Source organism: Antechinus flavipes, chromosome 3 (genome assembly GCF_016432865.1).
Source record: "Antechinus flavipes isolate AdamAnt ecotype Samford, QLD, Australia chromosome 3, AdamAnt_v2, whole genome shotgun sequence".
NCBI classification, from domain to species: Eukaryota; Metazoa; Chordata; class Mammalia; order Dasyuromorphia; family Dasyuridae; genus Antechinus; species Antechinus flavipes.
The window spans coordinates 618,699,895-618,712,852 of NC_067400.1; the positions used below are offsets into that span (position 1 = coordinate 618,699,895).

The window sequence follows — 12,958 nt, forward strand, 5'->3', positions numbered from 1 at the left end:
TCATGCCCCCCATCCCCTCATTTTATAGAGGAGCACACTGAAGGAAGGGCAGAAGTTCACCCAGGATCAAGATAGAAGAGTCAATGGCGGAGCTTGGTCCAAGACACCAGGCTCCGGACGTTACCGACCAAGAACGGCGAAACGGGTGGAAATACAGCCTCAGAGGGAGGGAGACCTGCTGGAAATTCCAACTCCGGCACACATCAGCTGAGATATTCACGGTGCTCTAGGACTGCCGGGCAGAAGAAGTGCTATTCTACAAAGGGAAAAGGCGCGTTTCCACTGGGAGTCACTTACACCAGTGAAATTACAGCTAAAAAAAAAAAAAAAAAAAAGCCTGTGATTCCATTTACGCGATCAGCATTTCCTCTCTTCTTTTTCCATCTCCCCTTGGCTAGCAGGGTAGGTAAATACACCGTGGTTGGTCAGCGTATATATTACACACATGCACACTCACATATATGTAATGCATCACACACACATCTATATGTATCTATATATGGGTATATATGAATGACATAATATATAATATACCTGATATTTATAGCTTCATAGCAGGAGGACCCAACCCACCCATGTCTATCGGGAAGAACACTGATAGGAAGAGATAACAATTGTTTCAAGCGCTGCTCTTCCTTCTCTGTGCACTGGACACCATTGATTAGGATCAACAGAGGCGGTCATGGATCTTTGCTCTGAGAGATTCTCCCAACTTGGGATTCCCCTCATTTCCATCTCCCCTCCACAGTCAACTGTCCAAATACCACCCAATCCAAGGCCCAGTTCAAAAACTGCCTCCTGGATGGGACTTTTCTTGACCCCTAAAAAGGGTGGGGATAAGGGTGATGAGGAGACAACTGTCAGGGTCCATATGGACAATCTCATTCAACCCTGCTCCCCTCATTTCACAGATGAGGAAACCATTGCATGGGGACAGGTCTTAGGCAAGGTTTGACTCAGCAAAAATAGGGCTAGGATCCAGACCCCTCAACCTCCAATTAAGTCCTCTTTTCATTCAAATACACTTGACCTTTCACTCCTCGGAGCCACAGCAGGTTCTCCTATTATGCTTAATATTGGGGTTCTCTGGTTCTGGTTCTTATTCCTTCATCTAATAAAAGCAGAGGCAGCTAGGTAGTACAGTGGAGAACATCCTGGGCCTGAAGGCAAGAAAGCCTGCTCTCCAATCCAGCCTCAGACACTTACTGGCTGTGTGACCAGACAAACCTCAGTTTCTTCATCTGTAAAATAAGCCGGAGGAGGAAATGGCCAACCACTCCAGTATCTCTGCCAAGAAAACCCCACAGGGGTCATGACATTAGACAACAGCTGAACAACAGAAATGATAAAAATGGCTGGGATTTACATAGAGCTTTCCATATCCTATCTCATTTGATTCTCACAATAGGCCTGGGAGGTAAAACCTGTGATTATCCACACTTTACAGATTAAGTGATTTGCTGTGGGTGACTCAACAGTGAGTGTCTGAGGCAGAATTTGAACTCAAGTCAGCACTCAATCCACTGTAATACAAGCAGCCCTGTAAGAAGTCCTGTATTACCAGGAGAGGCAGAAACCAATGCCATCCATAGCTGTAACCTCCTATAGCCCCAAACATAGGACCCAGCACACAATACAACAACAGGGCATTTTTTTTAAAGAATGAGCTGAACCCTGCTCTCAGGGTGTCCCAAGTTTGATTGGGAAGGTAGGGAAAAATGCTGACTGGCCAGTCGTGTGCTCGGAGCTCAAGGAAGGGGCATCAAGGGTCAGAGTGGAAACTGCCCTGGAGATTGGAACAGTCTAGGGGGTTGCCCTTAGGAAGTGGCTCACCTTCTGGCAGGCCCTGAAGGATAGAGAGGACATAAATAGGTAGGAAAAAGGCAGAAGCATTCAGAGAGTGGAGTAGAAGACCAGAGTAAGATCCTTTGACCCCCTTTGCTGACCAGGTTACCCCTGAATTGTGACAGAGGAGAATACTCAATGCTCCGATGGCCTGGCCTGCAAAGGTGGACAGACAGAGAATGGAGGAGGGGAAGAAGGGAAGGGGAACAGATGAAAAGACAGAAGGGAAATTGGAGAATGACATGTGCCCAGGTCTTCTGGCTCTCTCACCTCAGGCCTTGGCATCTGTCCCGGAAGCTACTCAACTAGCTAGCCTCTATCACTCAATTCTGCCTTCCCCTTGAGCAACTTGGCTCTGAGGCCACAGTCAAAAAGGGACTGTGTCCTGGAACTGCTGTCCCTCTTCTATACCTCCTCCTACATCTGCCGGCCTCCCAAGGACCACCCAACCCACCTCAGGATTGAGCCAGTCCCTCTCCCAGAATGCTCCTCTGGGGTGTTCTCCCTGCCCACTCTCACTCCTGGGATGAAATAACCAGATCTCCTTCCATCCCATCCCTGTGTCACAGTCTCCCAGACTCTCTTTCCTTACGTCCAACCTAGAAATGAACAGGAGCTAAGTACTGTACATAAGTGATCTCATTTGATACTAATTAATATTTCATTTATATTATTATTCATAATAATAGATAATCTAATCTCATATACAGACCTTCAAAAACTTGAAGACATTCACATAAATCTACAGGTAAAAAGAGATAACATACTACTCAGTGGCTCCTAAAAGTGGGGGAGGGGGGTAAAGGAAGGAGACAAGACTGATGGGGGCTCCAGGAATGGCATTAGGGAAGAGATGGTCTGAAAACCTTGAGTGGAAGGTGTAGCAGCCGGGCCAGAGCATACCCACTACGCCAGAATCGGATTTTTAAATGCATTAAGTACATTGAATTCTATAGGAAACCAATTACATTGAAATACAGTTCTCACAGTTAAAACACTTCTTAGCCACAAAGTCTCGTATAGAGGGGGCCTGGGTCTATTCCTTCAACTGTGACACTGGAGGAGGGACATCGAGCATTGGAGAGGGGGATGGGCAGTGGTCCTCTGCCAGCGAGGACAGCTGGAACAAACCACACAAACTCCACCCTGGAGGCAGCACAATTTTGAGAGTGTTGAAGGATTAAATCTGAAGCTATCTGAAACAGAGGCGGATCCACCCCCCGAATTACAAATGTTGTTCCTCCCAGAAAGGTCACTGAGAAAATATCAGGACTCGATGGCCCATGTTCCTCCTTCTTCGCTTCTGTAGGAGAATAATCTACATATATTGATAGGGCATGAAAAGGGAGCAGGCAGGTTTTCACCAACTATACTCTATAGCGGACCCGCATCGTTATGGTCATACCACACTCTGAAAGATGTAAAGACTGCTGTTCTATATTCTGTTTGTTGACTAGGAAAAACCACTGGATATAGAACAGCAAGAGACATCCGGGTGGCACAGAGGATAGGAGTAAGGAGAATCTGAGTTCAAAACTGGCCTCAGATACTTCCTAACTGTGTGATCCTGGGTAAGTCACTTCACCCTGTTTGCCTCAGTTTCCTCTTCTGTAAAATAACCTAGAGAAGGAAATGGCAAATCATTCCAGTATCTTTGTCCTTCCCTTCCCTGCCTTTCCCCCAATTGAGGTCACAGAGAGTCCGACATGACTAATGGAACTGAACAATAAAAACGGTAGAGCAAAATGCTGCTTTAATGGCTTTCCATGCCCCAATGTTCAAATCACACATGATTGTGGGTAAGACTCAAGCACTTAAGATAATTCTGTTCTATGACCTTTTGATGATTAATATGAAACACAGTATAGCATGGGGAAGTGTTTGCAAAGTATTCCAAAGGTATTTGCAGCCATCGTCATTCTTGGTCAGAGCTTAGCTACAAGAGGATAGTCTCTGATAGGCTGGAAGCTCTATGAGGGCAAAGACTGAACAAAGTTTGTCTTTGTATCTCAGCACCTTGGACAGCACCTGGCACGGAGGGGCTTCCTAAATGAATAGTAGACTCCATTTGTGCTCATTGCCACCAGCCTGGCCAACAGCCCAATGAGTTCTACTCAGGATTCATATTCACTCGGGAGGTTCAGCCTCATTATTCACACAAGAAAAATTAAGAGGGTGAAGAAGAAGAGAGTGTACCCAGATGACCCGTAGAGCAGGTTCCTCAATGCCCAGAATCTGGGACAGATTCTGAAAGTGAACAATGAGCTAAGACTAAGGCAGTCAACTAGAATCTATTAAGCACCCACTATGTGCTGGGCACTGTACTAAACCTTGGGATATAAAGGAAAAGCATATCCATGCTCTCATGGATAAAGAAGATGAAAGCTGGCTAGATTGCATCTGGAAATTTGGACAAGCAGCGTCTCTACCGGGCTTGTATCCCAAAGGGATCTTAAAGGAGGGAAAGGGCAGCCCTTGTGGTAGTGGCCAGAAACTGGGAACCGAGTGGATGGCCAATAGCTGGAGAATCAGTAAGTTATGGGATGTGAATGTTATGGAATATTGTTGTTCTACAAGAAACGAGCAGCAGGAGGATTTCAGGAAGGCCTGGAGAGACTTACACGAACTGATGCGGGGAAGTGAGCGGAACCAGGAGATCATTATTTACTTCAACAATACTATATGAGGATCAATTCTGACGGACGGGACTCTTTTCAACAACGAGATGATTCAGATCCATTCCCGTAGACTTGTGATGGGGAGAGCCTCCGCATTCAGAGAGGATTATGGGGACTGAACGTGCTAGTTCCACTTTATTTGTTGTCTTTGCTTACCTTTTGTTTTCCTTGTCATTTTTTCCCTTTTTGATCTGATTTTTCCTGTGCAGCATAATTGTGGAAATAAGTATAAAACTGCACGTGTTTAATATACAGTGAATTACTTGCGGCCTAGGGAAGGAGGGCGAAAAATCCGGAACACGAGGTTTTGCCAGGATAGATGCTGAAACTACGTGGATGCTTTGAAAATAAACAGCTTTAGTTAAAAAAAAGAAAAACTTGGGCAGCGATGGGGCAGATTCCACCTTCTGTGAGACTCCCGGGGCCCATCTCTCCCAAGCAGCCCCGCGGTAGGGGGAGAGGGGGAAGGGGAAAGGGGGAGGGGGAAGGGGGAGGCGTCCGCGGCTTCCCCTGGGCTACCGACCGAAGGCCCGGAGTGTTGGCGCGGCCCCGCCCTGTCCGTGAGCACGCTGAGTGCGATCCGAGGCTGGGGCAGAAACGACTCGTCCAAGGCCACGTGTCCACCCTCGCTGAAGCGCTCCAAGAGTTACAAGCGCTCTCATTGGCTGGTTTATCAGCAGTACTGCGTGGGGGGAGGGGAGGCGGCTCAGTTGACACTCAGCATTGACAGCGCGCGTTCCCGTGGTCCTCCAAGCGTGCAAAGCCCGTGCGTGTGCAAGGGCAGCCTCCCGGCCACCCTGGGAGGCAAGGGCGCTTTCCAAGACCCGTTTCAGGAGTAGGAAGCAGAGGCACCGCGCTCTGGGCCCTGCGCCCCCTAGCGGCCGCTGCTCTCCGCACCAAAGAGCCTATGGGACCCAGGAGAGGGGAGGGTGCGCCCTCAGGGCACGTCCTCTCTCGCGCATGCTCGGGTCAGGCCCCTCCCTCACCTCTTTCTCGGGAGGAGGGGAGGGCCTCCCTCTGGGCCAATCAGTGCAGAAGGAAGCCGGCCAAGAGTCAGGAAAGAAAGAACGGTGGAACCTAGCCGAGGCCCCACCCCCAAGGGAGATGGGGTTGGAACAGGTCCGGGCGGCTTGCGCCATCGCTCCTGGGGCCTGGACCTCGTGCTCCCAGTGTCTCGTGCTTGCCTGCCCCTAACTGCGCCTGCGTGCTCAAGGCCCCGCCCCTGCGCGCCTGCGCACTGGTGGACCGGGACAGGGATGTGGGGCTTCGGAGGCTCGAGGCAAGGACAGAGGGGCACGAGCGCATGGCGGGGGCGGGAGAGCGGACCCTCCCCCTCTTAGGGTCACGTGGAGGGGGAGGGGGGTCGGTTGGGGAGGTAGGAACCGCCTGTGGGGAGGGGAAAAGCGGTGGCCACAAGAGCCCCTTCCCTCTTTCAACCTTCCCCTTTGGCTCCCTGTCACCCTCTCCCTAACCCCCAAACCCCAACCTCCCTGTCCGCGGCCCCTCATCTCTGACCCTCCCCCAAACTAGTACACTGACCCCCCAATTCTGACCTCTTCCATCCCTGAGTCCTAACCTCTGACCCTGAACTCTACATTCTGAACTTTTCTTGTCTCTGATCCCCCACCACTTACCCCCATGATCTTTCCCCTTCATCCCTGACCTTCTTCCTGACACCCCCCCCTTCCCATTCCCTGACCTCTGAACCCGACCCCTCCTCTTTGCCTCTGTCCCAGAGCTGGTGGGTCTGTGACCTGGCCAGGTTTGCCTTTTACCTCTGACCTCTTACCTCTGGTCTTTGCAGATAGCCCCTGCTCTATGGGCTCTTTCCCGCCGCCTGCTCCAGCTCTCCCTTCATCCCCAGACAGACAGAGGGGTGGTCCCCAGAGTTCCCCGTCTCCATGAGCATGCTGTCCCCCTGCTCTGTCTCAGGCTGCCATGGAGCACCGGGGGCTGGACCCCCGACCAGTGCAGCCGGCTGACCGGGCGGTCCGCATCCGGCACCGGAGGACCAAGCGGGAGCGAAACCAGGCGAGGGCCGGCAGGGGCCCCGGTGCCGGGGGTCCCCGGGCGCCCCGCGCTCGGCCAAGGTGCTCGCTGGCCCACAGGGACCCGGCTCTGGGCCCCCCCGCCCCCCAGCCTGTGGTCATCACCCAGGGTCGGCTGAGCCGGGCACACCGGGGTTTCCTGAGCAGTGAGGTGAAGTCCCTGAATGTGGACCGGCTGCTGAGTGGCCTGGCGGAGGAGGGGAGCAGCCCCCCGGCCGGGGAGGCCCCAGAACCCACAGCCGCCGTCACCACCCCGCACACTCCCTGGGGAGAAGAGCCCAGCCCACTGCCAGCCAAGGGCAAGGAGAATGAAGCCCCGGGAGAGCCCAGCCCGGGCCCCCCCAGCCCTCGCACCCTGCTGGAGGAGCTTCAAGTGCAGCTGCATCTTCCTGGGGCCTTCCCCAGGCGCAGCCTGGTCCAGGAGGCCCGAGCAGAGATCATCGGGGCGCTGCTGGCCCACTACGGGGAGCTGCCCGACCTCAGCCAGGTCCTTAGGGGCCTCCGGGAAGAGGGAGCAGGTGAGGAGAGAGCTGACCCTCCCATGAGCCTCTTGGGCCTGGGATGGCCCCGTCCCTGCTGCTTCTCACTCGTGCCTTACACTCCTGTTCTTCCTGCCAGGGCCAGAGCCTGAAATCTCAGAGGAGTGGAGGATGGTGCCCCGGGATCGAGACCACACTGATCCGCAGGTCTGATGGAGAGCAGGAGGAGGAGGAGGAGGAAGGGGAAAAGGGAACTTGTGTTTACCTTGGGGGCCACCCCGAGCCCACCATCCACCGAGAAGGTAAGACCTCTTCACCCGAGGAACACGGGAGCTGCTGGCTAAAAGCTTTGAGGGTAGCAGACAGGCAAAGGGGGGTTGCCAGATGCCCACTGCCTTGCCCTGCATTCCTACCCACAGAGCCTGGTGCTGCCTCCGGACCCATGGGTGCCCACACCCTCACCCCCACCCCCACCCCTTGGACCGGAGCGTGGAGATTCGACTTGGGGCCCCCAGACATCATTCGATGTCCTGAAGAGCATCTGGCTGCCTGCTACCCCACCGACGTGTGCCCCACCCTGGCAGTGGGGAGCTGGGGGTGCTCCCCACCCACCTGCTTGCTTCCCCAACTCAGAGGCCCTGGACTGGAGCCCCAGCCCCCCAGCCCCAATGCCTGGACTGCCTTGGTTTGTGTCCAGGAGCAGCCCAGAGCCCTGGACCTTCCCCCGAATGCGGCTGTACTGAGGGCAGGAGCCCTCCCCAATGTGCCCCCATTTAGGACCTTATTGAGAGTATTCTCATCTCTGGGCAACGGCAGCGGGCAGGGGAGAATTAGCTCCCGTTCCCTCTCGGTGCTTTCATGTTCAATAATTTCAATAAAAATGTATGAAGAGCTCACCATGTAAAAGACCCTGGGGAGGATCCACTGCCAGGTACTCCCGGTGCCCCGAGGGAGGCTGTGAGCACACCAGGCAAGGCAGCCCCCCGGGTGTTCATTTCTGAACAGGGCAGCCCCCCGGGTGTTTGTTTCTGAACAGGGCAGCCCCCCGGGTGTTCGTTTCTGAACAGGGCAGCCCCCCGGGTGTTCGTTTCTGAACAGGGCTGCCTGGGATACGGGAGATGATGACGAAGAAGGAGGAAGGATGGGGATGCTAGGAAGTGAGTCTGGAGTGAGATGGCAGAGGTGCCCAGGGGCCTGAGTTCTGTGAACTGTGCCGAATTGGGCATCACTCTGGAGAGCAGGGGGCCATGAAGTTGACTTAGGTCAGTCAGCCAATAAGCATTAATTAGGTGCCTTCTGTATGCCAGGTGTAGGAGTGGGGGGGGGGGGTGAAATCACTTGTGTGCTTACAAGCTTATCAGGTCCAGTTGGGATAATGGAAAGGGCAGTCACAGGATTAAGGGGGATTGGGAAAGGCTTCTAACAAATGATGAGATTTTAGCTGGGACTAAAGGGGGCCGGTATTCCCAGGCATGGGAGACAGGCAGAGAGAATGCCCAGAGCAAGGAGACAGGGGTCTTGTCCATGGCACAGCCAGGAGGTTAAATTCACTAACTCAGAAGGCACATTGAGGAGGGAAGGGTGAGAAGATTGGAAAGACAGGTGGGGGCTTTGAATGTCAAACAGGATTTTGTATTTGATCCTAGAGACAATAAATAAGGAGCCCCTGAAGTTTACTGAGGAGGGGGGATATGTCAGACCTAGAGAAATCACTTTAGTGGCTGAATGGAGACTGAACAAGAGGGAGAGAGAACTTGGGACGGTAGTCCAGGGATGAGGCAATGAAGGCCTGGACCAGGGTGGGGACAGTGACAGAGGAGAGGAGGGGTGTGTTTGAGAGATGCCCCAAAGTGACTAAGCAGGCCTTGGCAACAGCTTGGGTACGGTGAGGTAGGTAAGAGGTGAGGAGTCCAGGAAGACTCCTGGTTGGGAGCCTGAGGGCCTGGGAGGACGGTGTTGCCCTCTACAATGATAGGGAAGAAAGGGGGCAATGGAAGGTTGGAGGAGAAAGTCTGGGACAAGTAGAGTTTCAAGTGTCTATAGGGTATTTGCAGTGTCTGATAGAGCAGCAACATGGGAGCTGGAGGTTAGGCCTGAGTGGATCTGAGAATCATCCCCATAAAGAGGATATAATATATAACATGTAGATAGAAATGTATCTAATGGTTAAGCTATTAATAAGTTAATATATTGAATAAGTTAATAGATATATATATCACATGGAAGCTGATGAGATCACCAAGTGAAATAAGCAAGCGGAGGACCCAGGACAGAGGTCTAGAGGTCACTTAGGGCCAGAAGGTGGAATCAGGAGGAGGATCCAGCAAAGGAGGCGGACAAGGAGGAGAACGGGAGGGAGAGAGAGAGGAAGGGCTATTAAAACAGTGTCAAAGGGAGCAGAAAGGTCAAGGAGAATGAAGATTGGGGAAAGGCTGTTGGATTTGGCAACTAAGGGATTGTTAGTAAAGAGAGCAGCTTTGGTGGAATATGGTCAGAAACTGGATTGGAAGGGCTTCCGAAGGGAGAGGAAAAGAAGTGGAGCCATCCATTATACACGACCTTCCCAAGGAATTGGGCCACAAAGAGGAGAGAAATGGGACTCTAGCTAGTAGACATATAGAGGAAGGCTAGGGAAGCCAGGGGCATGTTTGTAGTCAATAACCAGTGCACAGAAATTGAGGATCAGTGGGAGTAGAGAGAATGGCCTGAGATCGTTTGTATGGGTGGAAGGGTTTGTCTTGGCTTTCTCTTCATGTGACACCTGAAGGCAGAGAAAGTGGGGAAAGTGACTGGCATGAGGGGAAAAGAGGGAGCTCACAGGTCAATCTGATTTATTTTATTTTTATTATTTTTATTTTTTAGTAAAATGAGGCAAGGATCTCAGCTGAGAGAATGGGAAGAAGTGGAACCATGGGAGCTTTTGAAGGGCTATTCTGAGAAGTGAGATAGTGAATGAATTAGGGAAGTGAAAAAGATTGCCTGGCTGCCTTGAGGGCCCAGCTGAGGTTACGGAACACATCTGTAGTGAACCTGGTCCGAAGGGCAATGGGCTGGGTCAGATACAAAGCATGGGAAAGTTCCTGTGCAGGGTTGGGCCCAGCATTAGTCCCTCCATTTCAACCTGATCTTGAAAGATAGTGACAGAGCAGGGGAGAGACATGCTGGGCCCTGTGCTTTAAGAATAGCGTTTTGGCTTGTGTGGAGGACAGGGTCTTTGGAACGGAGGTCCAGAAGTGAACTGGAATCCGGTCCTAGTGGGAGAAGTGCTGGCACGCAGTGGGGAGGCGGCCAGTTGTGCTGGCCATTTCGGGCGTGAAGGCTGTGGGCCCATCTCCTGAGTCCTGGCTCTGCCAGAGCAAAACGCCTTTGGGACAAGTGCTGTGCTCCAGGGTGAGAGAGTGTTTGCCATTGGCTAAGGGGCTGCTGTTGGTGACACACTGGTGAGATAGCTAGACCCGAGATAGTTATCTGCAGTTTGCAGAGGTTAAATTACCTGCCCAGCGTCCCACAGCTAGTGGGCAGTAGATCTGGGTCTCTAACCCAGGGCTTGTGTGTGACTTGAGTGCTCCCCCCAAAGCCCAAGTGTTCACCAAGAAAAAGTAGCAGGGGAGCCCCTGGAAAGGCTCTCCTCCCAAGAGGGAAAGGGGCCTGCCCTAAGACCCTCATGGTGAAGTGTCCAGGGCCCAGAGGCCCGGAGGCTTGGAAGTCTGGTCCTGCCACCATTTAGAGTATGTGACTTGGGGAAAGTCTGTCCCCCACTTGCATTTTCTACCCAGTAAAATGCCTAGTTCAGGCCAAATGATCCCTGAGAGCAAAGGGGGAGAGCTAGGAAGAACCCCAGAGATCATTTAATCCCGGCTGCCTCAGGGGGAATGGCCAACCCCAGTTCACACAGCGGTGGGGCCAAGCCCACAGCAGGATGCAGGTCCCGAGACTCCGGGCCACGTGCCTGGAAAGGCCTGGCCCAATCGGGTGCCCAGCAGGAGCAGGAGCTGGCCCCCAGGGGCCACAGAGGAGGGGGCGTCAGGGAACAAGCTCTTCCTCGCCAGGGGGTCTGGGTGCCACTCGGCCCTGGAAACCCGGAGAGCAACACAGAAAAGAGGTGGGGCGGTCCTAGAGGCAGACCCCGGCTGTCTCCACTCTCACGTCCCCGGAGCTCAGGGTCGATGGAGCCGGGGAGGAGGAGGGAAGAAGGGTGGGGGGTCAGGTTGGGAGACTCTGGTCCTCACAGCCCGGAGGAAGAGGGATGGGGGCGCGGTGGACGGGGATGAGCCCGTCATGGGGATGATGAGAGTCAGGTCTTCGAAGCCCCGGAGGCCGGAGGGGAGTAAGAAGTTTGGAGGGGCTGGGAGCGCAGAGGAGCTTGGGCGCAGTGGCGGAGGCCGGTCCTTGTAGCTCCTTAGGTCGGAGGGGAGGAAGAGGGATGGGGGGTGGGGGGATGGGGGCGCTGCGCGGTGGGGAAGTCTGGTCCTCGAAGCCTCAAAGGCCGGAGTGGAAAAGGATGGGAGGGATCGGGGCGCAGAGGAGGAGCAGGGGCGCTCTGGGATGGGGGCGCGACCGGGAGGGACGGGCTCGGCGGAGAGTTGGGTCCTCGCAGCTCCGAGGTCCGCGCAGAGGAGGCGGGGCGGAGGGAGGGTGGGGGAGGGGCCGGCCGGCCGGCGGCGGCGGCCTTTCACTCGGGTGCGCGCGCGCGCTCGGCCCCGCCGGAGTCTCCGGAGCGGGAGCAGGATGGAACCCCCGCGCGCACCCGCGCTGCTGCTGCTGCTGTTGCCGCTGCTGCTGCCGCTGCCCCCCTGCGTCCGGGGCAAGTACGTGCGGGGCAACCTCAGCTCCAAAGAGGTGAGCGCGCCCGGGCCCGAGCCCTAGCGGGAGCCGCCCCTAGAACCCGGCCCCTCCCCCGCCCTGGAGCCCGGCCGCCCCGCGCTGGGCCCCGCCCCCGGCAGACCCCTACTCCATCACCACCTCCTAGTCTCTGGGCCACAAGCTTTCGAAGACCCTCGACCGAGGGCCCACGAAGATGCTTGATCCACCTGGGGGCGGGGCTGGGAGAAGGGGCGTGGTTAAATGGGGGCGGAGCTAAAGAGGGTACCTGGGGAGAGGGGAGGGGGCCACGGAAGAGACCCGGGAAGGGGAAGGGGAAGGGAGGAAGGCTGGGGAGAGGGACTGGCTAAGAAGAATAGCCGGTGATGAGGGGAGGGGGCCGGGAACTGACACCGGAGTATGTTCCGGGGAGGTCAGGTCAGGTCCCCGGAGACCTTGAGAGAAGGGTTGGGAAGGGGCCCCGGGTCCAGGCTAAGGAGATGGTGAGGTCCCGGCCCGGAAGGGATTGAGGTCAGGCCTGGGGAGACAGTGGGGTAGACGAGGGGGATGGGCTCTGGAAGGATACCGAGGTCAAGGCAAGGGGGAGAGGGGCAGCTGTGAGAAATGTTAGGGTCAGGGAACGGTGGGCAGGCCTGGCTGCCCCAGGGGACTGAGGGGAAGGGGAGCCTCTGACTTGTTCCTTCCCCAGGACTGGGTATTCCTGACAAGATTCTGCTTTCTGTCTGACTACGGCCGGCTGGACTTCAGGTTCAGATATCCCGAGGTGAGAAAAAGACGCCCTCGGATTCCCAAGTCCCTCCGTCGGCCCCTCAGGCTGTGCTGGGGAGCACCAGGGGCTGTGGTGCCCCCTCCCCTCCGCAGCTGAAGGAGAGGGTCGGGCAGCCTGACCTTAGTCCCTGATTTAACGCCCCCGTCCTCAAGTCTCCCCAGTGACCACCTCCCCGGGGCAGGCCTTGAAGTTCCCTGCCCCCATCCTTCCCTTCCCTGTCTTCCCAGGCCAAGTGCTGTGAGAACATCCTCCTCTACTTCGATGACCCTTCCCAGTGGCCTGCAGTGTACAAGGCCCAGGACAAGGTGGGAGGCCTCT

General features: G+C 54.9%; 2 protein-coding genes across 5 annotated transcripts in view; both read left to right on the forward strand.

The window, feature by feature from the left end:
* The first annotated feature begins 5,844 nt into the window (after positions 1–5,844).
* On the forward strand, positions 5,845–7,956 carry PRR19 (proline rich 19). The gene is made up of 4 exons (XM_051991419.1): positions 5,845–5,898; positions 6,328–7,089; positions 7,190–7,352; positions 7,470–7,956. The coding sequence occupies exons 2-3, from the start codon at positions 6,462–6,464 to the stop codon at positions 7,261–7,263; spliced, it is 702 nt and encodes a 233-aa protein (XP_051847379.1). The 5' UTR covers positions 5,845–5,898; positions 6,328–6,461; the 3' UTR covers positions 7,264–7,352; positions 7,470–7,956.
* A 1,506-nt stretch (positions 7,957–9,462) lies between these two features.
* The window catches only part of TMEM145 (transmembrane protein 145), a 10,225-nt gene continuing 6,729 nt past the window's right edge, over positions 9,463–12,958 (forward strand). Inside the window, exons 1-3 of one of the 4 annotated variants that reach the window (XM_051989490.1) lie at positions 9,463–11,889; positions 12,560–12,634; positions 12,868–12,945. In XM_051989490.1, the coding sequence (XP_051845450.1) occupies positions 11,596–11,889; positions 12,560–12,634; positions 12,868–12,945 (447 nt within the window). In that variant the 5' untranslated portion in view covers positions 9,463–11,595. The remainder of the gene's footprint in view (positions 11,890–12,559; positions 12,635–12,867; positions 12,946–12,958) is intronic. The other 3 variants (XM_051989492.1, XM_051989493.1, XM_051989491.1) reach the window with 3 other exon arrangements.

What these genes read in the sequence shown, in the direction of transcription:
- PRR19 (XM_051991419.1), top strand. Translation starts at nt 6,462, where the DNA reads ATGGAGCACCGGGGGCTGGACCCCCGACCAGTGCAGCCGGCTGACCGG. An exon ending in CCTCCGGGAAGAGGGAGCAG is followed by an intron (nt 7,090 to 7,189) that starts GTGAGGAGAGAG and finishes TCTTCCTGCCAG; the next exon opens with GGCCAGAGCCTGAAATCTCA.